The sequence below is a fragment of the Frankliniella occidentalis genome, unplaced genomic scaffold (assembly GCF_000697945.3).
Source record: "Frankliniella occidentalis isolate FOCC.00 unplaced genomic scaffold, Focc_3.1 Scaffold22, whole genome shotgun sequence".
Classification (NCBI taxonomy): domain Eukaryota; kingdom Metazoa; phylum Arthropoda; class Insecta; order Thysanoptera; family Thripidae; genus Frankliniella; species Frankliniella occidentalis.
The window spans coordinates 772,799-800,583 of record NW_026267152.1 but is presented as its reverse complement, the minus strand read 5'-3'; the positions used below and the strand labels follow the sequence as shown (position 1 = coordinate 800,583).

At 47.8% G+C, this 27,785-nt stretch overlaps 6 protein-coding genes across 10 annotated transcripts; 3 read left to right on the top strand and 3 right to left on the bottom strand.

Annotated features, from left to right (window-relative positions):
- The first annotated feature begins 146 nt into the window (after positions 1-146).
- Positions 147-3,981, top strand: LOC113211311 (2-hydroxyacyl-CoA lyase 1). 2 transcript variants are annotated; one of them, XM_026429648.2, is made up of 12 exons: positions 147-395; positions 509-623; positions 869-1,095; positions 1,173-1,354; positions 1,426-1,602; positions 1,688-1,929; positions 2,050-2,235; positions 2,326-2,401; positions 2,486-2,723; positions 2,798-2,905; positions 2,989-3,112; positions 3,678-3,981. In XM_026429648.2, the coding sequence occupies exons 2-12, from the start codon at positions 570-572 to the stop codon at positions 3,771-3,773; spliced, it is 1,710 nt and encodes a 569-aa protein (XP_026285433.1). In that variant the 5' UTR covers positions 147-395; positions 509-569; the 3' UTR covers positions 3,774-3,981. The 2 variants fall into 2 exon arrangements, with proteins under 2 accessions (XP_026285433.1, XP_052120872.1); XM_052264912.1 differs by lacking the exon at positions 147-395 and having other exon boundaries at positions 443-623.
- On the bottom strand, positions 3,798-7,551 carry LOC113211332 (zinc finger protein 273-like). The gene is made up of 2 exons (XM_052264914.1): positions 7,309-7,551; positions 3,798-6,933 (listed from the first exon to the last, which is right to left on the bottom strand). The coding sequence occupies exon 2, from the start codon at positions 6,789-6,791 to the stop codon at positions 6,252-6,254; it is 540 nt and encodes a 179-aa protein (XP_052120874.1). The 5' UTR covers positions 6,792-6,933; positions 7,309-7,551; the 3' UTR covers positions 3,798-6,251.
- Positions 7,552-7,725: 174 nt separating this feature from the next.
- LOC113211314 (40S ribosomal protein S26) lies at positions 7,726-8,964 on the top strand. Its single transcript, XM_026429653.2, has 4 exons — positions 7,726-7,870; positions 8,382-8,559; positions 8,690-8,820; positions 8,896-8,964. The coding sequence occupies exons 1-4, from the start codon at positions 7,868-7,870 to the stop codon at positions 8,929-8,931; spliced, it is 348 nt and encodes a 115-aa protein (XP_026285438.1). The 5' UTR covers positions 7,726-7,867; the 3' UTR covers positions 8,932-8,964.
- A 416-nt stretch (positions 8,965-9,380) lies between these two features.
- LOC113211309 (zinc finger CCCH domain-containing protein 13) lies at positions 9,381-13,804 on the bottom strand. 2 transcript variants are annotated; one of them, XM_026429646.2, is made up of 8 exons: positions 13,705-13,804; positions 13,390-13,592; positions 13,037-13,169; positions 12,855-12,959; positions 12,528-12,780; positions 12,204-12,445; positions 11,892-12,114; positions 9,381-11,813 (listed from the first exon to the last, which is right to left on the bottom strand). In XM_026429646.2, exons 2-8 carry the CDS (start codon positions 13,457-13,459, stop codon positions 9,942-9,944), a joined length of 2,898 nt encoding a protein of 965 aa, XP_026285431.1. In that variant the 5' UTR covers positions 13,460-13,592; positions 13,705-13,804; the 3' UTR covers positions 9,381-9,941. The 2 variants fall into 2 exon arrangements, with proteins under 2 accessions (XP_026285431.1, XP_052120866.1); XM_052264906.1 differs by having other exon boundaries at positions 13,390-13,757.
- Positions 13,805-17,164: 3,360 nt separating this feature from the next.
- LOC113211324 (uncharacterized) lies at positions 17,165-23,708 on the top strand. The gene is made up of 3 exons (XM_026429666.2): positions 17,165-17,355; positions 21,176-21,340; positions 21,952-23,708. Exons 1-3 carry the CDS (start codon positions 17,292-17,294, stop codon positions 22,149-22,151), a joined length of 429 nt encoding a protein of 142 aa, XP_026285451.1. The 5' UTR covers positions 17,165-17,291; the 3' UTR covers positions 22,152-23,708.
- On the bottom strand, positions 23,582-27,512 carry LOC113211331 (uncharacterized). Of its 3 annotated transcripts, none has more exons than XM_052264907.1 (4): positions 27,235-27,512; positions 24,802-27,120; positions 24,469-24,591; positions 23,582-24,377 (listed from the first exon to the last, which is right to left on the bottom strand). In XM_052264907.1, the coding sequence occupies exons 2-4, from the start codon at positions 27,070-27,072 to the stop codon at positions 24,057-24,059; spliced, it is 2,715 nt and encodes a 904-aa protein (XP_052120867.1). In that variant the 5' UTR covers positions 27,073-27,120; positions 27,235-27,512; the 3' UTR covers positions 23,582-24,056. The 3 variants fall into 3 exon arrangements, with proteins under 3 accessions (XP_052120867.1, XP_052120869.1, XP_052120868.1); XM_052264909.1 differs by having other exon boundaries at positions 24,997-27,120; XM_052264908.1 differs by having other exon boundaries at positions 24,802-27,117.
- Between the last annotated feature and the right edge of the window lie 273 nt (positions 27,513-27,785).

Here is a 27,785-nt window from a genome sequence, read left to right as displayed (position 1 = left end):
TTCAAATTTGAAACAGTTTAGTCTGCTGCCTGGTCTTGCTACGAGTTTCGAGGAAGGGTTTGAAGTTGAAGTTAGCCGGAGGGGGAGGGGGGGGGTTCACATTCCTCGGCAGCCTAGCCTAGATGGCGCTGGCAGGAAAGGCACCTTTCATAACCGGCTCGCGCAAGTTTGTTTTGAAATTGGACGTTTGTCGAATATTCGCTCTATTATAGGCCTAACGCTTCGCTTCGCTGACAAATGAAACCTTGTAACTGGTTCCCGCCTTACTTTACGAGGTGCGAAAGCAGTGGGACATCACCTGACGAAAGAGATAACAGGAATTCTCTGTTCTCCTGAGTGCCCTTCTCTTACGTTGAACGTCAAACAGGTTGTTGGCGTACGGGAATTCCTGTAAGGTCTGTTATGTTTAGATATTTCACTTTGACTGCTTTAATCAAAATACTTCGTGAATGCACTTTGACCTGTCAGGGAATGATTCAGCAGGCTTTTTTCTCTTCTCTTATCGCAGGACCCGCTTTGACACTCGCTAAGTCCCCGCTTTCGACCTTTTTAAAACAAAGCTAATAATCATGGGAGAAGAAATGGACGGCAACTCAATTCTAGCCGAGGCTTTGAAACTTCAGGCAAGTTGACACCTAGTTAAAACTTCTCCATTTGTATCGTTGATCTCTTAGGTTTGAGGAGGTCACTTCACCTCAGCAAGATCTCAAACCTCATTGAACGCTAAATTATGATAATTTTGTTGTCCTATCACAAAATATATTTCTGTAGACATGAACTGTTCTGTAATTAACTGTTCCAAAATTATACTGTTTTATATATTTTTGTACTCTAACAAACATTACTTCTTATCTGTTGCCTGAGGCAGGGGGTTGAATATGTGTTCGGCATTGTGGGCATCCCTGTCATTGAGTTGAGCATGGCAATGCAGGCTGTAGGAATGCACTATGTTGGGTGCCGTAACGAGCAGGCTGCTTGCTACGCTGCTCAAGCCATGGGATATTTGACTGGCAAACCGGCAGTTTGTCTTGTAGTGTCTGGCCCCGGGCTTCTTCATGTCTTTGGTGGAATGGCTAATGCACAAATCAACTGTTGGTGAGCTCAAAAGCATTAGTTTGAGTTACTTACAATGTGTAGTTTATAATAACAAAATTTCAATTATTATTTTTTAGGCCGTTGATAGTTATTGGAGGATCATGTCCTCAAGACCACGAGGGTATTGGTGGGTTTCAGGAATGTAATCAAGTTGAACTTTCTCGACCATATTGCAAGTATGCTGCTCGCCCTCCACATCCCAAACTTATTCCAACTCATGTGGAAAAGGCATTTCGTTTAGCAACTTATGGAAGACCTGGTAACAGTTTTATTGTTGCTTTGACTAGTCTTTGCAAAATGTGCATTTTTATAACTGATTCTGTATTTCAGGAGTGAGCTATCTTGATTTCCCTGGAAATATGTTAAGCATGTCAGTTCCATCTGGGGATATTTACTTAGCCAGTAAAGTTCCTGCCCCACCATTAGCATACCCAGATCCTATCCAAGTTAAGGAGGTAGTGTCAGTGCTTGGCCAATCAAAGCGACCCTTGGTTATTATTGGTAAAGGTAAGTATTATATGAGGGTCTTTCTTCCTGTCGCAACATATTTCTGTGTATCAATTATTTTTACTATTTCTGAAATTTATCTCAGGAGCTGCTTATGGCAAAGCAGAATTAGCCCTCAGAGATTTAATCAGTAGCTGTAATTTACCCTTTTTACCCACACCAATGGGCAAAGGAGTAGTGTCAGATACAGATGAGCACTGTGTTGCCCCAGCTCGCTCTGCAGCTCTACAAAAAGCAGATTGTATTCTTCTATTTGGGGCTCGTTTGAACTGGATTCTTCATTTTGGCCGCCCTCCAAGGTTCAATCCCAATGTTAAAATAGTCCAGGTATATTTTCATTCACAGTGAAAATTATGTTATTGTTGGAAAAGTAATCTCATGACCTGCTAAAATTTAATGTACAAGTACGTTTTTTACCTTCACTTTTTTTAACAATGTTCTTTACAGGTAGACTTATGCCCTGAGGAGTTCCACAACAGCCGTATAAGCACAGTTGCTCTCCAAGGGGATATTCAAGCTACTTGCACCTTGATAGTGAAAGAATTGACCTCTCAAGGTTGGCATATACCAAGTTCTAGTCCATGGTGGAACTTACTGAAGGAAAAAGTGCAAAACAATAAGATGACTGTTGGTGTGAGTTTTGTTATGGATTTCATCTTACTAGTTTTCATTTATTTATTTTTCTTCCTAGTAATTTGCATCTTATTCACTGTTGTTTTACAGAAAATGATTGCAGACATCAGACCCCCTCTAAATTATTATGCAGTTTTCCAACATATTCAGGACATTATTCCAATAGGTTAATGATTTCCGCTATTATATTTTTCTAGCTTTGGAAACCTTTTATTGTAAAATATTTTTATTGCCACTTTTCTGTTTTAAGATTCTATAATATGTAGCGAGGGAGCCAACACTATGGATATTGGGAGAACTCTTTTGGCAAATATACTGCCTCGCCATCGTTTAGATGCTGGAACTTTTGGGACAATGGGTGTTGGTTTGGGTTTTGCTGTCGCTAGTGCCTTATGGTGTCAGAGATATTCTCCTCAAAAGCGTGTGATTTGTGTTGAGGGTGATTCTGCCTTTGGCTTCTCAGGAATGGAGGTTGAAACTATGTTCAGGTACATGACCTTCCTTTTTGATTGTTTGGTCCATGCAAATGGTTCATGCCTAACATAGTCTATTTATCATACAGGTACAAGCTACCTGTGGTCATTATTGTGATTAACAACAATGGAATTTATGGAGGCTTTGATCAGGACACATATAATGCTATAAGAGATGGAGCTGATCCCACACAAGTGTAGGTATTCTGGTATAAACATTATCAAGTTAATTCAGGATTTGAACTCGTCATAAAGTGCCATTGCCATTGTTTTGTTCTAGGACACCACCTACAGCTTTGACTGTCAAAGTACGCTATGATAACATCATGACTCTTTTTGGTAGGAGAGGATACTTCTGTAGCACAATCCCTGAGGTACAAGATGCTGTAAAGGAATGCTTAAAGGTAAGGCATTGGATGTTGGATCTGAATGCACAATTTAGTGAGTTGTCAATGTAACATGCTAACTGGAGTAATCATTAGTCACTTTATAATTTCTACAAATTAAGAAAGATGTCTTTATTTTCCCAGTGGACAATAGTCATATAAATTTATGCAAATAATTTGAACTGATTAGTTTTAAGAGAAAAGCAGATCTCTAGATAATAAGATAATTACTCAATATGTATTCTTCTGACTAATTTTCAATATTATTGAGGTCCCATTTGATGTTGAATCAATGTCAACAATTCAACAAGCAATGGACTTGGGAACAGTTTGCAACTGACTTGTTTGATTCAAACAGCAGTGACAATTTAACTTTTGACTGGAACAGTTTATTTAGTATTGTGTGATGAGGTATAAAAACTCCACATTACAATAAATATTACACCCTTATTGAACTCAATGTTGAATAATCAACCTTAAAAAAATTAACTGCAAGTAATTGGTTACTAAAAATTTGCCTTGAATCTTTCGTCATCATACTACATACATATATATTTCATAAAAAAAAGTTCTTTGTTTCCAGATTGTTGATGGCCCCTCTGTTATTAACATAGCAATAAATCCAGCTGCTGACCGAAAGCCTCAGCCATTTAACTGGCTCACAGAGTCAAAGCTTTAAATGAAGTCAAAAACACCAGGCTGATACATTTAGTCTTATGCAATGCGCTCTTTTATTAAATGAAATATGGATGCTACAAAGTCTTTAACATTGGTGGGGATAAGGGGGTGAGTAACATACATATTGCTCATTTCTTGAAACAACTGTGTGCCTTGATTTGGTCCACAGTATTCATTTATAAATGTAATAAATATATTGTAAACACAAACTGTTCTGTTTTACTTCCAAGGCCAATAATCTTGCAGTGCTTGTACTTAACTTGAAACAATCAGCCCAGTCATGTTTATGGACAATGGGATAGACAAAAATATAGATATGCTTTAGATTGAAATAATTTCAGGCACCAGGAGACAAATCCTAGATTGACAGGCAAATGAATTGATGAACTTCACTAAGTGATCTTTAAATTGTTAACCAGGAAACTTATCAAACGAGACTGTTAAGAAAAAAAACAGAGAAAACAGCATTCTTGGACACGTCACAAAACCAAACAAAGTGCAAACACATACAATAGTTCTTGACTCTTCCCATAAGGTAACTGTTGTGCAAATAAAGGACAGCAACAAAAAAATTGACAGTAAATAGAGAAGTTTACGTGTTGACAAGACATCCACCATGACAATAATTCAACTTAAGACTTCAAAATAAGTTTTTAAAGTAGATTCTAATGCAAAGGAAAAACAGAAAACCTCTGATTTCAGTCTTTTTCAGCTACTAAGATTTTTGCCTAGGCGATGACAGCACTTTCAGATTTTCTTCTGGCCCCATAGTACGATTCAAGTTTGATTGAAGTGGGATAATCATTACTGTAAGAACAGATTCAAAACATTAACCTATATTATTATATAGAAACTCATAGGTGGTAACTCTAAATCTACTTTGTAGGCTAGTGTCAACCAAACTTTAATAAGATTTTTCATTGCAAATTCTGACAATTATTTAATTTTTACATAGCCTCTAATTATTGAGCTATACAAAAGGAAGAAGAATTTCCTGTAGGTGGGGCTGTAGAGGTCACATAAGTCCGTTCTTTTAATAGATCAGAATTTTATCACAGCCATATTTGACCAATAATTTGAGTAAGGAAGTTTTATACCTATGCTTTTCCATGATCAACATAATAAAAATATTCAAAATAATGCAATAAAAATTCCAATGTGCAATTACAGGGTTAATTGTGTACCATACAGTATTTGAGCTTCCAACTTCATGAAAATCAATTCAAATTTATTTACTGCACCTTCATTCTAGATCTTGTCAGGGATGGTTAGAACAAAATTTAAACATTATGGTACCTACAAGTTATTTGTCACACACCCTATAAATAAATCAAGATTTGGAGCATCAAGAATTGCATTAATCCACATCCCAAGATCCTGGAACATTGTACAGTATACAATGACAAGCAGGTCTGGAGTATTAAAACTGGACTGAGTATCCATCCACCACAATCTCATTGTTAGTGAAATAGAAGTAGCTTTCACTATGAAGGCTTTTTGGGGAATCCAAAAATGTCATCATAGCTAACAGACACACAGGGTAGTCTCATGATCAGAAAATGGGCATTAGTTACAGGAAACTTCAGATTTACAGAAAATAAACAAATAATAAAAAATCTTTTCAACACTTAGAATGACAGGAACTCCAACTCAACTGCATTGGCAGATTTCAGAAGCCAAAACAAGTACACCAAGAATAAAATGTGATTTGAGAGAAAATTTCTCACAAGATAAATAAATGGTGCATTTACAAGTACAAATTTATTGCATAGCACAGATCTTTTCCAATAATGTTGATTGGAAAACAAACATTAAAGAGGTAATGTAAGCAATGCAATAATTATTGTAAGACCTAATAAGGCAAGCAACTTTTAAGTTGCTATCCCCTATTAAAATTTACTTACAAGTAACACACAATAAAACTCTGAAAACATAATCTCTTAAAAAAAAACTGCCAATATTAATAATTTACTGAAAGAGCATTTGGGACAGTCAATTAGATGTCAAACATAATTGATATACCATTTCTCATTTGAATTTAGGAGAACAAAATAAGGTAACTTTCAAGAGAATGAGTGTTGTATCAAATAAAACAGGACTACTAAGAAATTTTCAAGCATAGCTGAGTTACATCAGATGAGATAAAATAATGATTATTCTAATCACAAATTAACAGTACAATGTAATATAATTGTAACATTTCAAACTACAACTTCAAAATCACAATGATTTATACCTAGTCATTGAGATCTTTAGATAACATACAAAGTAGTTTGAATATTCATAGGTTGCAGTTTAATATAAAGAGATGAGCCCTTAAATATTATTTTCCTACCCAATTTGATACAACTTTCATCCAATAGGCCAATTAAAACTTCACTTTATAAATACAAATTATTTACATGCATATTCAGAGCAAGTTATAAGCCACTTTGATGATCTGAGTGGTACAGTTTAAAATACAGGACACAATGCAAGACTACGCTCCATTAGAATGCATGTCAATTGATGATTTTTCACCTGTATGCATTCGTTTGTGGCGAGTTAGTGTGTAACTCTCAGCAAAGCAGCGGCCACATTGTTCACATTTAAACGGTTTCTCACCTGAATGAGTATGCTTATGCCTTGCTAATGTATAACTCTCTGCAAACCATTTTCCACACTGATCACAACGGAAAGGCTTGAGTCCTGTGTGGGTATGCTTGTGTCTTGCAAGAGTGTAACTCTCTGCAAAAGCCCGCCCACATTGTTCACATTTGTAAGGCTTCTCTCCAGAGTGCGTGCGCTTATGACGAACAAGAGTGTAACTTTCTGCGAAGCACCTTCCACAATGGTCACATTTAAAAGGCTTCTCACCAGTGTGGGTATGCTTGTGGCGAACAAGGGTGCAGCTTTCTGCAAAACTCTTGCCACATTGTTCACATTTGAATGGCTTGTCAGAAGTCGAAGCAGGCTTCTGTCTTAAATACAGCTCCCCGAAGAACATCTTGCCCTCCGCAGTGTCTGGCTGCATATGCATCTAGCCACTTGGGATTAAACTTTTAACTTTTAAATAGAATGTTTGTCAATGGCACATTACGCAATCACCCACAAATGTGCCAAACTTTTGACTCGAAGACTTGGATTTCTTCAAACCATAGGCAGCTTAACTTGGGAAAGACCTGCATCAATTAGAAAAACGGGTATCAGTAACAATGGCCTTTCAAGGTATGTGTAGTGGGTAGGTCACATAAGATAAGGGACTTATTTCAATGTCAATTTTGAAAACAGGAAACTAAGAGAACGCATGGCAACATTGCAACATTAGAAGAACAGCAGAAGATAAATAAAGTGCGAAACTCTTTCAGGCATTTAAAAGGCATAACCTCATTCACTAATGGAACAACGTCTGACTTATACATCGCAGCATCACAGACAAATGTTATGAAACAAGCAGAAAAACTGGAAAACTGTTATTTAGACGACTGTTCGAAGCTGGGGTAGTAATGGAATAGTGAGAGCAGGGAAGCCGTGTTCATTGAAACTTTTGATAATACCTCTTTCATAGTAATGTCTTGATATCACCGAGTTCTCACTTAGGGCACAACCATACAGAGAAACTTTAGAAGAGTATGAAATTGAATGGTATGGTGTTGATTCTGAAGTAAATGCTCCCAAACAATGAAAAAAGCGACCAAAACACAACAGATCTAACAGAAATTTAAAGTCTATGTTTGATGCAGAACAGCAGCCATCGCAACTTGCGGTCTTCTTGCGGTTGCGGTCTTGTGGCCAAAAGCACTGTTGTCCATGTGCAGCCAGAGGATAAAGAATGCAGTCACGCAAAGGGTGTACATATGCTTCATTTTTGTGTAGATGCCGATAATAGCTTTGCTTAGCTAAATAAGAGGATTTGGAAGCTTGAAAATGTACAAGCTATGAAAGATTTAAACTATTATTGTGCCTTTCAACAGCTTTCAAATGGTATGTCAAACTCTGGCTGAAGAGAAGAACTTTAGCCCATCTATGAAAGAGTAACAACAAGCTTGTCAGCAAGCACCGGCCAGAGCCACTTCCGCCTCCTTTGCGTGTACATCTTGGTGGAAACGTGACAAAATGGTACGAACGAATGTGGAAATACTGTGTTTTAATTTGTTCGAAATGTGATACTACACCGGTTGAGACTTAAACACCTTCTTATTGATTTGGCTAATGTGTAATTGTGGTCTTGGTTAGTTTGTGTGCAACGCTAGAGTTGTGATCTTAAGTCAGTCTTCACCATGCACGTTTTGTTTCGCGTGTATAATTTGTATCTATTTACTGACAAATAATTCTGTCAAATTTTTAATCTGTCTAACTGCTGCATTTTTGACTAACTGTGCTATCACGATAGTTTCTTCACTAAGATGCAATCAATTCTGTATTGTTTGTACGCGTCCTAACCCTACCTTCCCGTGGCTCCGTGTGTTTCCTTATGTATGCTCATTGTTGACTCCGTTTAGTCCTTAATTACCGTTCACTTCTACGACATACGTTAGTGGAGTATTACATTTCGGTATCTCTGCTCACCCGAAGTCCATGCACCTGTGATTGCGTGCACTTGCCACTACATCTTTGTTTGTCCTTTCAGACTACGAAGCGTCGCAATGGTGGACGTTCCAAGCACGGACGGGGCCATGTGAACCCTGTCCGTTGCACCAACTGCGCTCGTTGCGTCCCTAAGGACAAGGCGATCAAGAAGTTCGTGATTCGTAACATTGTTGAGGCTGCTGCTGTCAGGGACATCACTGAAGCTTCAGTCTACAGTAGTAAGTTTTTTATTTTGTGCACCCATTCCTTCGCTTGTTTGTCAAGTTTCCTTCTGGATTAGCCCTGTAGGGAGCGATTTATTGTATGAAACGATTGTTCCACTATCTAATGAGCTCTTTCCTTTCTCAGTGTACCAGCTCCCCAAGTTATACGCGAAACTTCATTACTGTGTGTCATGCGCCATTCACTCCAAGGTTGTGCGTAACAGATCTAAGGCTGAAAGGCGTAACAGGAACCCACCTCAGCGCAACTTTGCACGAGTAAGTGGGCAATTGATGCGTCTAGCAATGTGTGATGATTGGTTTCCTGCAGTGACATTACCCCTCTTGTTACAGGGTCCACGACCGGGAGGACAGCAGCCCAGGAAGTAATTTGTCTCGTTAATAAATTTACTATAAACACAACTTTGATTTTTTTTAAATTTGCTCCTTTACAAGCCTCCTTTGCAATATCAGCCAAAGCTAGTGTTGGGAACTATCATCTCAACTTGACGGAATGTAGGGATTTAATCTGTCTTCCCTGTCAACAATTCTTGTAGTCTATCCCAACCATTAACATATTTGAGAAGACCTACTTGGCTGTTAAAAAGCCATTAGTCAGGAAAACATTCAGTTTGTGTAGCCCATTCAATACTGTGTTGCCTGCACCCAAGATATGGTTAATGCTACTGTAGTTGGCACTTATGACTTTATCAGAAGAAAAATAATTGTAAAGGGTTTAATATTGAGTCAGGAAATTCATGGCAACCCTAGCCCGAAGTAGTGTACTTGTACTGATAATGAACCCAGGTTACCTTCTCTGATCAGAAAGATTTACAACATTTCAAACAAAACAATTTATAGAAATAATTTTTACTATCTAAAATAAAATTACAAAAGTGATGATCATGATTTGTAACATTTCCTTCAGACATGGAAACAACTGATCTATGAAACTGGTAGCTGCACTTATGAACAAAGAAATAATAAAATGTACAAAAACTGTTACACAGCTTATGAGACTTAAAATATCTTCAGGAATTTGATAGCTGAGCATCTGTTAATTTTGAATGATGAGACATCAACTTAAGTACATCCTCAGCAATGTGAACACAGCTAGTACTCTTTAGAAGCTAGCTCTGATAAGTTGGAAACTGCCACAAACTGCAAATTTCATTTTTCCAACTAGGTCAATAGAAGAGCTCTGTTAGGTACTCCACCAACCAAATTTATCATTATTCGGTTGTTAGAAACTTAAACTAAAAAGTCACTAACAATACTCAAATTTAAGTAGAATAATTATGGCATACTCTTTCGCCTTACATTGCACTGCCAAGTACTATACAACTAAATTTCATTTCATTACATGTGAGAAACAAGGAGTTCAAAAACATATTAAAAAATCAGTCAGGTACAAGAAGTTTTGCACTGTTATTTTCATCAGTGTCCGAAGAACCACTGCTAGATGTTTCACTATTTTTCACCCTGTGGCTCTTCTTCCGCTTCTTCTGTATACCATTTTTTTTCTTCCCACTAAGTTGTTTTCTGTTTTTTTTCTTAGATTTCTTCTCATTCTCCTTTCTCCTCTTCTTCCTGACACTAGACTTTTCATCTGAACTACTAGATGACCCTGAGGATTCACTATCTGAATCAGATTCATCTGATGTTGAATGCTTTCTTTTCCTCTTTACCACAACGACTTTCTCCACTTTCTTTCTATTCTTTTTCCTATGTTTCTTCTTTGAAGAACGGTGGTCATCACTGCTGGTTGAATCATCAGAGGAGGAATCAGATTCTGTTTCCCTTTTCCTTTTCTTTTTCAGAACTTTAACAATTTTCGGTTTCTTTTTAGATTTAGTTGACACAACTACTTTCCTTTTCTTCTTTCGTCTGGATTTAGATTTGTGATCGGAATCTGATGAGCTGGACTCAGAACTGTCACTTGATTCACTACTTGATGAAGAGGTGTCACTAGAAGCACTACTGCTTGTACTTTTGTTGCGTTTCTTCTTTTTTTTGGGTTTGTCATCTAGTGCAGCTTTTTTCTTAGCATTACCGTCATTTATAGAATCATTATTTAATTCAGCTTTCTTCACCTTTTCGTCCTTACTAATCTTTTTTTCTGATTTTTCTTGTCTTGAATGTATTTTTAAATCAGACTGCTCAATTCTTGATGTACTATCTACCTTATGAACTTCTTTAACAGAAGCTTCTGTCTTTTGGCCAGAATTTTCCTTCTCAATCGGTTTAGAAACTTTCCTGTTAATACTGTCCTGGGATTCTCTTCTTTTGTGTGCTACCTCTAAGCTATTAGATCTTTCCCTTGTATTTAATGTTGTTACAGAGTTAATGGTAGGGACAGTCAAACCTGATCTTGCAGATTTTCCTTGATCTGTTTCATTGTGAAGAGCAATCTCTCTGGAATTTTTTGATATTTTGTGGGAATCATTGCAAGGAGATTCGTTGTTTGTTGTACTTGCCTTTTTCTTCAGGCACTCATCCATTCCAGGAGAAGGATGCTGACCCCTATTACTGCCACTACTATTACTTGCCGCTCTACTTGGGGAACGATCATGAGACCCTTTTCCATGTTTTTTCTCATTATCATCCTTCAGAATTTCTTCATCTTTTCTGTGTTTGCTTTTAGGAACTTCAGTATTTTCTGAGTCACCAGATGGCCTCTTTCTTTCCCTTGATTCACTCTCATCTCTATAGTCCTCTCTACTAACGTCTGTATGCTTCTCAAAATCGTCATCTTTTTTAAGAACAGGTGTTTTTTTCTCTCTCCCAGACTCTTCTTTCTCTCTGTCATCTCTACGATCATCTCTTCTTTTCCTATCTTTTTCCACCTCATAGCTACGATGACCATTTCTTTCAGAGTCTCGAGATGAATGATCCCTACTATGATCTTTGTAACTTCTGCTGTCTCTACTTTCCCTGTGATCTCTTCGGTCACGTTCACGGTCACGTTCTCGATCCCGATCTCTTTCACGATCACGGTCTCGTTCTCGATCCCTTCCTTTTTCTCTCCCTCTGTCCCGATCTCGTTCTCGTTCTCTTTCACGCTCACGATCCTTTTCCCTTTCCCGATCACGTTCTCGGTCTCGGTCACGTTCTCTGTCCCTGTCTCTTTCTCGGTCACGATCTCTCTCTCTATCTCGACCCCTATCTCTATCTCTGTCTCTGTTCCTATCTCGGTCTTCCCTGTAGTCTCGTCGATCTGAACCACGAAACTTAGAGTTCTCCTTTGCAGCATTTGGGTCTTTCTCTTCCTTCTGAAATCAATAAATGAAATAGTTAATTTTGATGGTAAAGAAATGACACAACTAGAAAAAAATCAAATGTCAGCCCACCTTTACTTGAGTGTCAGTTGAATCCATAATTTTTACGCCTCTTCCCTTCCCAAGCCAGCGATATTTGGACACAGACTGACTGAAATCTACATGAATTCGTCGGTCATCAATCAAAACATTGTCCATTTTAAAATATGCATCTTCACAAGATTTCTTTTCATCAAACTCTATAAAAGCATATTGCAAACTGTCACCAGTTGTTTTGTCACGAATAACTTCACAACTGTAGGAATAACAAAGAAAATTACAGATAATGATCAATTACAATAAATTATGACCCAAATAATCGATTTATAGAGTTTATGTTCAAACCTGTTAATCTTGCCAAATCTACTGAAGATAATCTCCAAGTCATCATCACTTGTCACAGGATTAAGTTTGCAAACAAACAACACATTTTCTGGTGGGGCAACGTCAGCATCAGGGAGGTCACCAACCATTTCTAGAATTGTAGCACGAGCCTGAGCTTCTCGTTGCTTCACCATTTCTTCTATTTCTGCAGCAGATCGTCCAGCAGTATCATCAATCTCCTCATCCGGAGCTATGCGTCCATTCTGCAACATTCAAATTATTTATCAGGTTTAAGTTCTGCTTAATGTAAGAAAAAAAAAGGTGCTCTGAGGACAAAATTCTTACAGCCATGTTCTCTTTAGTCGGCTCAGGAGATCTATCAGGAACTGAGAGTCCTGGGGGATCATCAAATGGATCCTCCAAAACTACAGTGTGGGTTATTCTAATATCCTGATATGGTCTGTGTTCAGTGTCACAAATGGCATCATTAAGTTTTAACAATACTTCTTCACCTTCAGTGATCTCACCAAAGACACAATGTTCCCCATCAAGAGACTGCAGATCATTGGCAAGAGTGATGAAGAACTGCGATCCCAGCCTGTAAATGAGACCAGATGTAAAATACTGCGAGTTTCCTAGCATGGATAATACATTAACGGGCTTTTATCTTACATGTTGTCTCCACAGTTGACCATTGACAAAAGCCCTGCTTTGTAGTGCTTGATCTTCGGTATCTGTTCTGCTTCATAGTAACGGGATTTTTCACCAATAGTTTTTCTGAAAATTATTATTATAATATATCAACCAAATCATAATGTCATAATATGCTTCAACTACTCAAAGGAGGAACTTACCCAAACACAGATTCTCCACCCTTTCCTGTTCCAGTTGGGTCTCCCGTTTGAGCAATGAAGTTGTGTTGAATCGAATGAAATAGACAGAAATTGTAGTACTTGATTTTGCACAGCTTTAAAAAGTTTTTGCATGCTGGAAGAGAAAAACAAAGTTAATAATACGGATCAGATACTTTATGGTTACTTGTATCTCCGATTGGTCCAGTCAAAGCTGGAAAGGACAGTAACACATTCGAACCAAGCTCATCTATTTTAGATCAACAGAAGCAAAAGGATAGAATAAAATAGGTATATGTAAATTAAACGGAGGGGAGAGAAAGTTGTTCCAAATATCAACTCTACGTGTTACTCACTTTGTGGTCTTTGATCAATAAAGAGGTCAACAGTGAAGTCTCCAGCAGTAGTTTCAATAACGACCGCCATTTCTCAGAGAATACTATCACAAAGATGATCCAGAAACTACTTTAACAGGATCACCGGGGGCTTAACCTCCACAGCAAGTCAATATGGTGACGCTTCAAAGCGGCAATGACCATAATACTTGTTGGAGGAGATCCTGAAAGCGAGATTCATTGGCAGATCAAAAATACTGCGCGTTCAGACTTATGCGGCACTTGGTTTTTTATTTAAAAAAACGACGAAATCTTCAGGTAAGTTGCACTGCTAACCATTGTAGGTCACGTCATATAAACAAGGTTTGCAAGCAGGTATCACGTCGGCTTTCTTGTTTTGAGAACCCAGAAACCCTGCGGGTGGTTTTGCAGCCAACGTGATGGCCAAAATGACAGTGTTAAAAGCTGAGCTAATTGAAGAAAATAGTTCTCAAAGGCGTTTAATTTATTTTTGAATATGTTTAAGAGTAGAAACAAGTATGTTACTCAAAGTCACTATAGTTAAATTAATTTATGGAAAACAAGCTTTTGCCTAAGGAGTTGGCAACAGGCACCAGGACAATGTTGTATGAAAAATAGTATGGTCGCTGTAGCAGACAGATTCATTCAACCGGCTCTTTGTTAATCATTTTCAACTGCTTAGTTAATTGTTTACATGCAATAGTGTGTCATTTAAAAAAAGTTCGTTGGACAATTAATGTTTCTTTCGTTATGTGTTGTGGCTACCTTCCCCTGCTATACAAAAACTCTGAAGAGCTGATTATGGTGACAATTTTCTCAAACTGAAACGCCAGGATCGGGAGCGCGCCTTTATTTAAATCGCTGACGTAAGTAAAAGCAATTGTGTGAGTCGACCCAGAGAAAGCAATGCTAAAATGCTGACGCAGATGATTTGAGAAGATATGGTGCCGTGAATTCCCGAATCTGCATTCGCAATATCGCTCTCGAGTGAAATGTGTACCCCTATAAGTTTTCCTAGCACCATTGAAATCATAAGAACAAGCGGGGAAGACCAACGTTCAACTGACGATGAAATATCCATTTCGCCGCACTTTATTTTTTACCAGATCAATTTTTGGGGGGAATGTAATGATAATTGATAATGAAAATGTGTCTTAACGCCTTACTTAACGACGACATCGATCCAATTCTTTGCCATATAAATCCCACAAGTGCGTTCAGAACACCCTTCGTCGTGTAAAACGTGTAAGAACGGTTCAGTTGGCATCTATTATAGGTAACATGAAACTAATACATGATCGTTGTCCTTTTTCTGGCAGTGTTTGCTACGCACGACATGCGTGTGTTGTAAAAGTTAAGGGCAAGCGATCGGAATAAAAATTGGTTTCGGCCCGCTTTTCTTAATCAGAGAATAAATATCACTTAAATCAGATGGAGACAATTTCGAAAAATTACACACACTGACCCACAAATGCTGTCTTTCACAGAAATTTTTAAAAATCAACTATTTTTAACTGTCCTTTTCTGAAAAAAAATCGATCCGATGGAAAAATTACACCGAATAAATTCAAAAACACGTTTATTTCAGGCAGAGCGGCTAGCTCGCCTATCCCTGTAGAGTCCGTCCGCACTGCAGGATGTGGATCATTAGGAAGGGAGCGTCAGCAATTGGACAATCTGTGGCGACTAGTCGTCAGTGACGTCACAAGGGCTCACGGACGGACATAAGGGCAGCGACGACTGGCGGGGCCGGGCGGAGCCAGCGGACGAGCCGGACTGTAGATGAGGCACTCTACACCGTGTGTCGTGTGCACTGTGGAGGCGCGATCAGTAAAGCGGAGCGAAGGAAAACGATTCTACCGACGGCAACGCTTTACCCCCCCCCCCAATCTTACCAGTCACAAAGACCTCATGGGGGACGTCAGGCCTTTATGGAAAAATACTATTGAAGTCATCATATTAATTTTTCCGTCCCAGAACCCCCCCAGAACGGAAATTTTCGAGGTTCAGTTTTGATAATAATAATTAGTAGCCATCTTCTATATGCAGCACTTTCCCTGTTGCATCTGTACTATTTCTAAACCCTAATCTGCAGAAAAAGGGGGGGGGGCGACTGGGGGGCTCCAAGAGGGAACAAGTCCCCAATCAAACCGTCTCGATAAGCCGGGACCAGCACAGCATCCCCCTTGTGCGCCCCCCACACCGCCGACAAGACGACTCGAGGAGCTCCTCTCTGAAGCCGACGCCGCCGTCATCCCCTATTCGACATACCAGACCGTCGCGAATAATCGGTACCTCCCCCCCCCCCTTTCCCTTTCCGTCTGCCTGTATACGACCCTGTAGGGTGATCGGATCGCATAGCATAGCTCACGGGCCTTTTCGACTTCCAAACCCAATGAGGGTTACAGTCCCCACAAATTTGAATATTTCGTTGAACGACTGGAGGATTGGGATCGGAAGTCGACAAACAGCTTCCACGATCACCCTCCCAGAAGGGTGTCAGCAGGTAGCTCGCTGGAAGCACCATCTAAACAAGTCAAAAGAGAGCGAAAAGGATGGTGGCAAGGCTGGTTGTTTTTTTTTTTTTTTTTTTTTTAAGAGCTCTTTAATGACCCTCCTGGGGGGCGGCTCATGCGATATAACGTGTGCATAACGATTACGGCGGCGCGCAGTGCCGCTCTCTGTATCGATGCGATAGCGGGCCGAGCGCGGCGGGCCACGTGACACCCAAGCGGGAGCGCGTTCGACTGCACCGCCTCAGGGTGCTGCAAGGGTCCGATACTAGGTTCCGGTAGGTGCCCTACAGGTCCATATCACTTCCTCCTAGTTTCCTCTCGCTCCTTCCTTACCTCCTTACCCACTTTCTCTCGCTCGCTCTCTCTCTCTCTCCCACACGCGCGCGCGCTCGCCCTCGCTACTATCTCCTTCTGTAGAAATAGAAGGGGGCCGCCACGGGGCCGATGCGAATAACCCCGCGGGTCGCTACAAATGCGGTGCCCTGCCCATGATGCGATAGGGAGGTCCCATTCATCGCTGTGTGAAGCCGCGCCCGCCTGTTGTTAGGATGGGTCTGGGTCGAGCCAATTACCGAGTTAAGCCCAACGCGCGCGGCTGCAGACCCGACGTGCGGCGGCCGGAGAGGAGGAGGAGGAGGAGGAGGGGGGCAGGCATCCCGCACGGCGCACCGCCCCGGTGTGCACAGTGCAGGCTTTGATTTCCATCTCATTCATGCCACAGGCCCAGCACACCGTGCCCGCCCCGCCGCGCGCCCAGGACAGGCTTGCCAGCGGCGCGTGTTCCATTTTGGCCCCGGTCCAGTCTCGTTTCGGCGTGCCAAGCGGCTCCGGGGCTCCGGGGGACTGAAGGGAAGCGCGCCGGGAGAGGGGCGAGGGCGAGGGGGCGGCGCTTGGACCCCGGCTGGCCCGGCTGCCGGGGTAGACGTCAAGGGTGGCTGAGCCCCCTCGCGAGGAGGCTGCCGCCGCCAGCGTTTCCCCGCTGCGCCCCCCGCACCCCCTCGCGATGACCCCCTCCTGACCCCCGCTAGTCCGCGGCGCAGACCGATCTCGAAACGGTTCGGACCGCGCAGACCCAGGCTCCGCCGCGGGCCTTCCCCCGCGCGCCCCGCGCCCGGCAGACGCGACTTCGGCGCGGACTCGGGCCCGTCCGCCGGCACTCGGCGCGCTGAAAGTCGGTGCGCAGAAGCTCCCCGCGCCGGTGTGCGCAGCGAGGCCCGCCCCCCGCCCGGCCCTGCCCACCCCCTTCAGCCCCCAGCCCAGTCCGGACTAAGCGTAGACCGACCTCCCCGCCAGAGCGCTCTCGCAGCGCCGCTGGTCCCCGTGCTCCCCGTGCTAGTCTCAGTGTGTGCCCGGTGCGTGTGTCAGTGATCAGACCTCATCCCCGCCATGGCCAACGTCCTCCTGTCCCTGGGTGCGGTGGCGGTGCTCGTCGCCCTGTTCGCCCAGCCCGGTAAGCGTTTGCACCTCGCCGTCACAGTCAGGGAGGCCCCCCGAGCGGCTCGGGGGCGGGCCGAGGGCCCCTTCCAGCTCGGGCGCGCGGTGAGGGAAGGGCGGCCGCCCCCCGCGGCCCCCAGGGCCCCTAGGGCCCCCGCGGCGCCCGGCCCCCCGCCCCCAGCGCCGTAAAGAGGAGCTTCAAGCGCACCGTGATGTATCGAGCGCGTGTCACCGGCGTGGTGCGGAACGGTGCTTTAGTGCCGTCCATTGGACGACCGCTTTCGGCGGAAGAGTATCGTAAACCTGCTCGAAGCTGTTAATAACAACTGTTTCGACTAGTGCCTGCCGTGAGCATTTAACGATGCTTACTCGATGCTCGATATGCGACTCGCGTGACCCGCGCTTCCTTCCTGCCAGCCCTCGAGCTCTAGGCAGCACGCCGCTCAGTACAGCACCGTACTGCTCAGTACTCGCACCCTCCAAACCCCCCCACCGCCACCACCTTTCCCTCGTAGGACTGCCGTGGATCGACAAACTGCAATCCTCCTCCCGGCGTCGTGAAGTTAATCTAAAAGTTTCCACGGCGGCGGAGGGAGTTCTCGGCTCACGGCAGCGACATGCGACACCACTACGTGCTTTTTTTTGCGCTCTGCGGACTGACTGGCTTTTCTCCACGCTTCAATAAGCCCCTTGTCGTCGCCATGGTCTGCACCGCTTCTCCGCCCCTCCCTTTCCCACTCCCCGCCCCCCTTCAAACACCTGGCAGACTGCGTGCCAGGCGTTATGGGTCAGCCCCCCCCCCCTACCCCCTAGATGGGAGGTTCGTGTCCGACCACCAAGAAAGTGCATAGCGAAAGGGTTCGTGAGCCATACAGCCACGGTGGCGGCAAACGCAATCTCAATCTCCTCTACTTCCCCCATCACTTCTTTTTGCAGAGTCGCTCTTTTACCCAGTCTTTCCCCTCTGCCGTCTTGCCGTCTTCCGCTTCGCGCGCGCGCGAAACAGCTGCCGCCAGGAAAACTCTGCGTGTTTTCGGGCGCGCTTGCCTCTGCTCGACCTCCCACACTTGGCCATCGTCCTCTATGAGCTACGTCCGTGCCGTCCCCGCCCCACCTCCCTTCGCCTCGCTTCGACTCGCCCTCGCCCCGCCCGGCACGCCGCCACACGAGCGCAGATACTCTGACGCAGGGGTAGCGGGGTAGGCGGAAAGGGGGTTCGAGGAGGGGGGGGGGTTCCTTGTTTATTTTCATTTCTCGCGCCATTCACGCAAAGCCAAAGCAAGAGCCAATGCTCTCTCGGCTTTGCTTCCTCGCCCGATCTCGCCCCGCGATTACTCCAAAGTCCCCCCTTGTTGGTCAACAAGCCGCGCGAGTGCACGGAGACTACTGGCGCTGACCCCCTGCGGCGGACCCGCGCCCGCCCGGCGGCACCCGCTGCCAGGGGCGCTGCGCTACGCCCAGGACGCGCTGCTCGCACCACCAGAGATAACTCTGTCGCCTCCTGTCAGTCTCTGGCTCTGCTCCACATTTATAGCGATGCAACACGCCGCGCGAGGCCCGACTCTATCCCCCTAGGTCGCGGACTTCTGCAAAACAGATGGACTTGACTAGCGGAGCTCTCTCTCTCTCTCTCCCCCGGGGCGGGGCGTGGCGCGCGGAGAAGCGCGTGACCTTGCAGCATGGCGTTAACGTGCGACAATGCGACCCGGAGGGAGGGGGGAAGGGGGGAGAGGTGCAATGGTCCGGAACGAGGTCCCGCCCTGAGCGCCCAACGGTATGCCCGGCACAGGTGTGTGGGTCGGCCCTCCCAGCAGAGGTGCACTATACTCGCACTTCTCTGGAGATACACCTGCTCAGCCAGCGGCTGCGTGTAGTGTAGCGTAAGGCAGGCGCTCCCCGCGATAAGACGACCTCCTCAAGGTCGCCGTCGACGCGACGGCGCGGGTGCGGATGCGTTCAGCTGCAGTGCAGACGCGTCATACCTCCCGCAGCTGCGGCCTCCTCTCATACAGCTGCATGCGCCACCTCCCGCAGCTGCGGCCTGCAGACTGATTCCGAAGAGCGCTCAAGGGGAGCTGCCCCATAAGTGCGACAAGGACGGAGCTGTACGGATTGTATAGGAGAGCGCTCTTCGGAATCAGTCGGCAGCTCTCATCCAGCTACCCTTACCGCAACCCTTGGTCTTTGGGCAGGCTGCAGTGCCGTGGACGCGCCCGCGGCCTGCAGCTCGCCACCCCTGTGCGTGACTTGCACCCTTCTACGGCCACTGATAAGGGTCTCGGACTGGCCGCATGGGGGGGCCGCGCGGGCCGCGGCGGCGCGCCGGCCATAGGGGAGGGGAGCTCGGCAGGGAGCTGCGCCGACCGGGGGGCGGGCCGGTGGTGTGGGCCGAGGGCGGGCTGCTCAGCAGTGCCGGCAGAGAGTGCCAGAGCAGAGAGGGGCGACACACATAGATTTGCCATTTTTCTCTCCGCTCCCACACTGTCATATCCATCCGCACGGCTCTGCCGCACTGCCCCACTTTGTGTCGGGCATGGCTGTGCTGGACCCGCCGCTCGCTCTTGATCGTGTTAGCGGTGCGAGAGCCGCTCGTTGCCTAACCGGAAGAACGGCCTCTCTAATTACCGACCCGACGCGCGGCGCCTCTCAATGAGAGTTGACGCTCCCGTGCTAATGGGCCGATGGCGGGGCCGGGGCCTCTATGTCCTCAAGCCCTCCCCCCTCCACCCTCTCACTCTCCTCCCCCCATACCCCCGCCACCCCCCGAGAAAACTCTTCAAATGGCATCGGCTGAACGGTCGCGTGACGGGCCAGAGCCTTCTGGAGACGCCTGGTAGATAGGCAAGCCCGTCGCGCCGGGATGTCTCGCAGGGTGGCCTACCCTCGCTTCCGCAGGCGCTCCGGCAGGCGGGGACTACTTTTTTTGCCCCTCGCCGATGAATATTTGATAAATCGTCGGTCGTCGGACTGCCCGCTTTTCGTGTTTCTGGTTGACCCCCGTCCCTTTTCCCCCCGCTGTGTTTGACACGTTATACACGACCGTGCGTTCGCTAGGACATGCTGGCCGCGCTTTGCCGCCCCTCCACCCCTACCCCTAGCCTAGCCCTATGCCCTCCACCCCCACCCCAGCGTGGCCTTTGGAGCAAGAAAATCCGATAACGCCCTGCTGCCCCCACAATGTCGTGCGTCCGGGGGGTGGGGGGGGGGGGGGGATGCAAGGCCGCGGCTCTAACTAGCCCCCCCCCCCCCCACCACCACCACCACCACTACTCTTCCAGTCCGAGTAGCAGGAGGACGACACCACATCTCCATCCTTATGCCTAACCACCACCACCACCACCACCACCGTCCTCCCTTACGGTAGAAGTCGCACGAAGCGGCGCGGAGCTGCAGCCCAGCCGCGCCAGTGTGGGGCACCCGGCCGAAGGGGCGGCCGAGCCCCCTCCCCCCGCCCGCTCTGTGGTGAACCCGCTCAGCTCCCTCATATTGATCGCTGGACCTGGAGGCTGCACGGCCCCCTGCCTTCCGCAGGCACCCCCCCCCCCCCCCCCCTCCCCTGCTCGGCCTCACCCCCCCCCCCCCCCCCCCCCCCCCCCCCCCCCCCCCCCCCCCCCCCCCCAAGGACGGCGCGAGCCTCCGGCCCAGCTCGGGCCCTCCCTGAGGGGGGGAGGGGGGTCCATACTAATAAGGGCCCTCCCTGCCCGAGGAGCCGAAATGCCAGACGGAAAGGACCTTATCGTGATCCCGCGCCGGGCGGGTGGAGGGAGGGGGTCGTCTGCCGCGCTGGTCGATACCGCGGCACCGACTGTACCTCGACTTCCTCTTTTGCTCCGCAGGTTCCGGGCTCATCTGCTACGAGTGCAACTCGCACAATGACTCCCGGTGCGCCCTGGACATCCCGCCGGACAACCTCAAGAAGGACTGCAGCGAGCACATCGACGGCGCCAAGTTCACCATGTGTCGCAAGATCACCCAGTCGATTGAATTCGAGGTGAACGGACGTAAGTATCTCAGACAAAAAAAAAGAAAAGACGTCAACATAACAACTACGTTAGAACTCGGTCACTAGAGCCCCTGGTGGGGAGGCAACTCTAAGTCTGCCACACAGCCGTGCGCCACCGTAGCCTACTCACCAAGCACATAGAGCGCCTTGTGAGTAGGCAACCCTGGGCCCGGCACGCAGCCCTGCGCTCCCGTTGCCTACCCACCAGGCGCCCATGGCGCCTTGCGAGTAGGCAACCCTCGGCCCGGCACGCAGCCGTGCGCTCGCGTTGCCTACCCATCAGGCGCCCGGGATGCCTCTCTGCGCGCGAGCGGCGGCGCTCTGCTCCTCGCTCGCGTGACCCGTGACCTGCCGTGTGCCGCGGACGAGAAGTGGCGGAGTGGCATCGCGTGCCGTGCCCTTGAGCGTCCAGCCGGAGGTCATTGCCGCTGGTCCGCAACACGGCCGCCTCATCGATGTCCGACGTGTCGGCTGGTCCTGACACCGGCTGGGGCCGCCGTCACCAAAACACGAGCGAATAATTAAATAATGAGGAGACGCTCGCCTGCCGTGTACTGTTGTGGCTGCGCCGGCTCTCGGTGTGACCTGTTCGACCCCTTCCTGTTCCAGTGCCTCCGGACTCACGAGTGATCCGCGGCTGCGGCTGGGACGAGTCCACCTACAAGGGCAAGTGCTACCAGCGCTCCGGCTTCGGCGGCAGGCAGGAGGTGTGCTCGTGCCTCACGAACAACTGCAACGGCGCCAGCACCGCGGCGGCCAGCGTAGCGGCCGTGCTGCTCGGCTCGCTGTACGCCGTGCTCGCCTACTGATTCTCCGGCCGGTGCTCCGCGCTCGGCTACATCCCCGGCGGCAGCCTCCCCATGGCTCCGCGACCCCGCTCGCTGCTCGCAGCCTGACAAGCACTGCCACCTCGACCAGCAAGCGCAACCCGTTTTGGGAAAACGATGAACTGAAAAACAAAAAAACTTTTTTTTTCTTTTTTTTAGACCTCCCCGTGATCTGTCATGTACCATCGGCGGTGGCTGACCGTCCCTTAACTAGAGCGAGGACGTCTGAATAAACGACTCAGCCGAGAGCCCAATAGGACTCCACGCGGGGAGACTAGACTAGATAATAGTGATCTCGGATGACACCGTGGTCTCTGCAGGCCCGGGAGGTTGGACCACGGCCTCGTCCTGACCTGCCGCGACCACGGTCTGAGAGTTAGAGCACCTGGATCAAGCCAGGGTTTTGTCGTCGTAGACACACTCAGCAGAAGAGCGCCAGAACGCGCCTAGGTTCTTTTTACTACTTCTTATCGTAACATGTAATACGGTAGATATAATGGTGCTGCCCGTCCTGTAGAGTGGTCCGAAGAGCGGACCGACTCGTCACTGCCTTCGACTTGTCGAACAAAGTGAGACCAAAACATCGTGTGGATCGAAACAAGAGAGATCAGAGCTCAACGTTTCTATTGCTCAACAAACCTTAGAGAGGAGCTCACATCTGAACTCTATCCTTTTTGTGTTTCTTTGAAGGTTTCTCACTAGCCCGTGGCAACGACACACCTGACCTCTTTTCCCTTTTTTGATTATTAAGACAATAATCATATCTTCTTGGTTTCGTTTTAGAGACTAACTATGCAAAACTTGGAATCAGGCGTAAAATGTGTATAATCTAGAAAAAAAACTAATATCAGTCTTGAGTTAAATGCATTTATAAACAGGGAATTTAAGCCACCGATCTTAAAACGATAAGGTGGTTCGTGTCGGCTAATCCTTTAATCTGACCTTGGCAGCTGATTGCAACTTTGTTGCACGCACTGGTGCACAGCAAGCCAGTAAACGCCACTCTAAACTAATTTTGGAATCTTTGAAAAAAAAAGTCAAATAATAGGAATATAATTACCAATAGCTAGTCTTGTACTTTACTGTAGGTGATCACAGTATGTGAAAATTGGATTCCTTTCTGCACCAATATCCTTTTCTGTTGATTTGCAGTCATTTTCGAATCCTGTTTTCTTACAATTTCTAGAAAATTGCTGTGGGTAAACCTCCGATGAGACGAGTGCTTTTTCTAATGTAGCTATAAGTACTTCCAAAAGAATTTCAATTGCATTTTGCTCATTCTATAAGGCCGATGAAGAGTTGCTCTCGACTTGGGATTGAGTGATTTATTTGAAAGTGGATGACAGATAAGAAGATAAGTCAGTGAGCAGTTCTTGCATTAGAATAACTGTTGTTTATTCGTTTAAATACTCTATTTTTGTTGTCTTCGTTTTGTTGCCCCGTTGTGAAATATAGCGAACATATTTGTTCGACGTACACCTGTGATCGCGAGTAGATTTAAATGAGTAATAATAAACTATTTGAAAATTCGTACATAAACAGCATTTTTACGTTTATGCCGGATTAAAAAATGCCCCTCTCACTTTATCGCACATCAATAATCACAATGTCTTTAAAACGCCATTGACACATTCACGCGGAGGTATCCTGATTCACATGCTATTTTCACAATTACACTGCACTGTAGACGATCCTATAGAATTCAACGTACACTTAACAGATTACAAGAGACCAAATGTTTGACATTACACAGAGAAAATCGGAAATTATGAAACGGTTGGAGTACATAAAGCACCATTCACTTAGCTTAAACCTACTCATGCGTTCCCGTTTCCTCGCTACACAGAGTTTCCTCGGATTCGTTCTTCGAGGGAAGTCCCTCCCAACTCACTCTTCGTTCTTGGCTGGCGCTTCCTCACCATCGGTACCGCTCGGCTGTCCCGCTCCCACTCCGGCGGCGGAGACGAGGTTCTCCGCAATGGACAAGGTGGGCTCGGGCTCCCCTGTGCCCTCCTCGTCGTTCTGGCTCGGGGCGGAGTGCGCCGCCGTCCTCGTTGCGGGGATCCGATCCGGGTCCTCAAGCTGGAGTCCTGGATTCCTGCAGGTCTCGGAGTCCTGGAGATTCCTGGAGCAGAAGTGGTGCTCGAGCAGGTCGTCGAACACCTTCTCCAGAGCCTTGGTGCGCCCGGCGCACACCTTGGCCGAGTCCTATGGAATCCCGGGATAATTAATTAGCCAGGAAAATGACAGCCGTTGTGAGGGAAATAAAAACGAGCCCGAATATTTTTGTCTCACGCACCCCGCTGCAATTGGTGTGATTAAATAAGACCCGGCGAAAGTCCTGTTCAAATTGATCGAGTGTTTCGTAAGCCTGACACTCAAGTTTTTGAGACATCGAGTCGAGGTCAAAGGGCGCTCCCTCCTGCGAAAAAGGAAAATCAGTACATTAGACAGTAGATCGAGCTGACTTCTGTTGGGGACCTCAAAGGCCGGGAGACAGATAAGTCAAGTCTCAGTCAGGTTACAAGCATCAAGCAGACCCGGTAAAGTCATTTTTGGCATCACAGCAGAGTAAAGTAAACAACAAATTAATTCATCGCCGACACGCGCCCGTCGCAATTTGTTCGCCCACCTCAAACTCAGTGTCCTCGGCCTTGTGAAGGTCGTACAGCGCGCCCAGGATGTCCTTCGCCTTCCGCGCCGTGGTGGGGCTGAGCTGAGGGGCCGAGGCCTGGGTGCAGGACTGGATCCCCCTGCTCCAGGATCGACTCCGTCCCACAACGCGGGTCACTCTGCCCGAGCTCGACGCCCCCGCTCGGGGCTTTACCTTCTTTCCCCTGCTCGAGAAGTCCTTCGCTCGTGACTCGTTGACGGTGAAGGAGGTAGGAACTAGCTGCTCGGCGACCTCCAGCTGCGCGAGGGGCAGCCACCCGCGGGACGCCTGAGGGTTGGCGGCCGTGAGCATGCCCCCGGGGTCATCCACTTCGCCCGCGTGGCTCATAGCGTCGCCGTCCACGAAACCCAAGATCTCGATCGCCTGTTCCACCGCTCCATCCTCCCGCCCGGCGTCCTCGTGAGACTGCAGCGCCTTGCTCAGGGTCTCGGCGGAGGCCAGCGCGGCCTGCCACGTGGTCTCCGACAACAGGGGCGGCGGCAGCATCGTCATGGAGGCGGGCAGCAGCGGGGGCAGCGCAGGGGTGGTCAGGGGGTAGGTGAGGGGGGCGGCGGCGTTGCTCTCCAGGGGGCTGCCCGGCGGGGCGGCGGGGGCCGCGGGCGGCGTGCTCTGTCGCATCGGGACGTCGTAGCAGCCGGGCTTCATGTATGCGCCATGGTGCACCTCGTCCGAGCCGTCCAGGTCGAATCTGACGACGGGCGCGTGGTGCCTCCCTGCGGTCCTGGGGGTCTCCGCCACCGGGGGGCTGCGCCACGACCTGCTCGCCTTAGCGCTGCCTATGGGCCGCTGTGGGGTCGCGCTCTCGCTGAAGGACAGGGGATACACCACGGCGCCCCCGCCCGCGAACGTGGAGTCGAGGCTTGGAGGCGGCCCGGTCCCCGTGCCCATCAGGCGCGTGCTCGCCCTGGACTCGACCTGGTTCGCGTCCGCACCAGTGTCTTCCGCACGCCAGGCCGGCGGCGGGAGCGTCGTGCTCCTCGACAGGTTGGGGCCGGGCCGGGTGCCGTCCACCCTCGCCAGCTCGGACCAGTCCTTGCTAGCCGGCCCTCGGAGGGCACTCTTCTGGGGGAGGGTCTTTGGGGAGTTCTTGCCGGGCCCCTTTGCCTGGCCTTTGGGCCACACCTGTCTGCTGGGCGGGGGCGGGGCCGGTGAGGCGTGCTGGGGCCGCCACTGGTCGCCCTCCGAAAGCAGCCGCTCGCGCGCGTGCTGCTGTGCTTGCTGCAGCGCCGGCACCCGCCTCAGGATGGCGACGATGACCCTGCGCGAGGCCTGCTGCCACTCCCTGAAGGCGGAGTGCAGCTCCTGCTGGCAGGGGAACAGGCCGAGCCAGCAGCTCACCAGGCGGAAGAAGGCAATGATGAGCGCCCGCGTCTCATCGCTCGGCGCGTCAAACTCGCCGCCCGCGGCCGCCGCCGCCGACTCGCGGATGGCGTGACAGAAGGTCAGCAGGTCGCCGATGTACGAGTGCTGCTTGTGGACGCGGAGTATGCTCTCTAGCTCGAGGCAGCCTTTGACCACCAGCTCCCGGAAACTAGTGTCGCCGTCGGGCAGGGGCAGTTCCGTGAGGATAGATCCTGTCGGGACGACCCCGGGCTGGGGGGAGGACTTACCCGCGTAGTGGTACGCGTTGGGGAAAGGATAGCTTTCGGGGAAGTACGGCAGGTTCGCAGGGGGCGGGTCGGCTCGGATGGGAGTTGGGGAGGGCTCGCTGAAGCGAAGTCCTGGCGCGCAGTGGAAGGCTGCTTGGGTGGGTATGGGCTGCACTTCGGCCGCCGCCCTCACGGGGATTGGCGGTGGCGGTGGCACTTGCTGGGGCACCTGGAGGAGGCTGAAGGGGCTGCGCTGCTTGGCAGGGGGGGTGGGGGGTGCAGAAATCGAATCGTTGAAGTGCAGGCCGCCATAGTCAAGGCCGATACCCACGCTCAGGCCGAACGACTCATACGTGGGAGGACTCTCCTTTGAGGAGCTACACAACTCGGACACCATTCGCTCCACTTCCACGGGAAATTCGAAGGGTGCCTCATTTTGGGCTAGATCGGAGCTTTGGTCGTGTAAAGTAGCAGTCCCATGGACCTGGATCTCCGGAGTTGCTCGACGCCTTGGGCAAAGGGGCGGAGTAATAGAAGTAATCGAGAAACTGCTAGTGTTGCGAGTCTGTTTGCAAGTGGCAGAGGGAGAGGGCGATGAGGGTAGTTCGAGAGGTGGCTGCAAGGTCCAGGTGCAAGACATCCCAACTGTGGCGTAGCTTCCAGCGCCGTCTATCACTGATGGTGCCTGCTAGACAATCAATTATTATTTCTTTGTAAATTTCATGACACTCACTTGCTGATCCAATCATTTTAGCGTAGGGACGTGGGCAGCCTCAGCGCAAAGGTCCAATTATCTGCTTACCAAAAATACATGGTTTAAAATGGAATTTCACTTTCACTATTTTAGTTGAGTTCAACGGACGAGCAGATTACAAAAGGTTATTGTGAAATGGCAAACCATTTGTTTCAGTTATTATTAATACGTTAGGCAGGGCCTGCTTAAACTTGTTTCTATGACAACAAGGCGAGAAAATAAAATTTCTGGTAATAAATTATATTGTTGGGATGAGATCAGAGAGTAGACGTTTGCTCACTGCTGATCGTCAAAATAATGATTTTCCTTTCAAACCACTGTATTTCCTAGAAATATTTTCCTTGTATCACCCTCTTTTCATGTGAAATGCCTTTAGAAGGTCAGGCGCATACGCCCATACTCTCGTTTCCCGCTCCCGCCTAAAGAGTTACCAAAGGTGCAACTTTATAATTCACGCAAATATTTAAAAGTAAAAATGAACATAAAGCAGTGTCTTTAAATAAAATTATACTAAATTAGTAATAATAATAACCTTCATTTCATTTAAAAGCCAGAAAATTGTTTTTATTGTTCGAAGGAAGAGTATTTCCATCATTTAG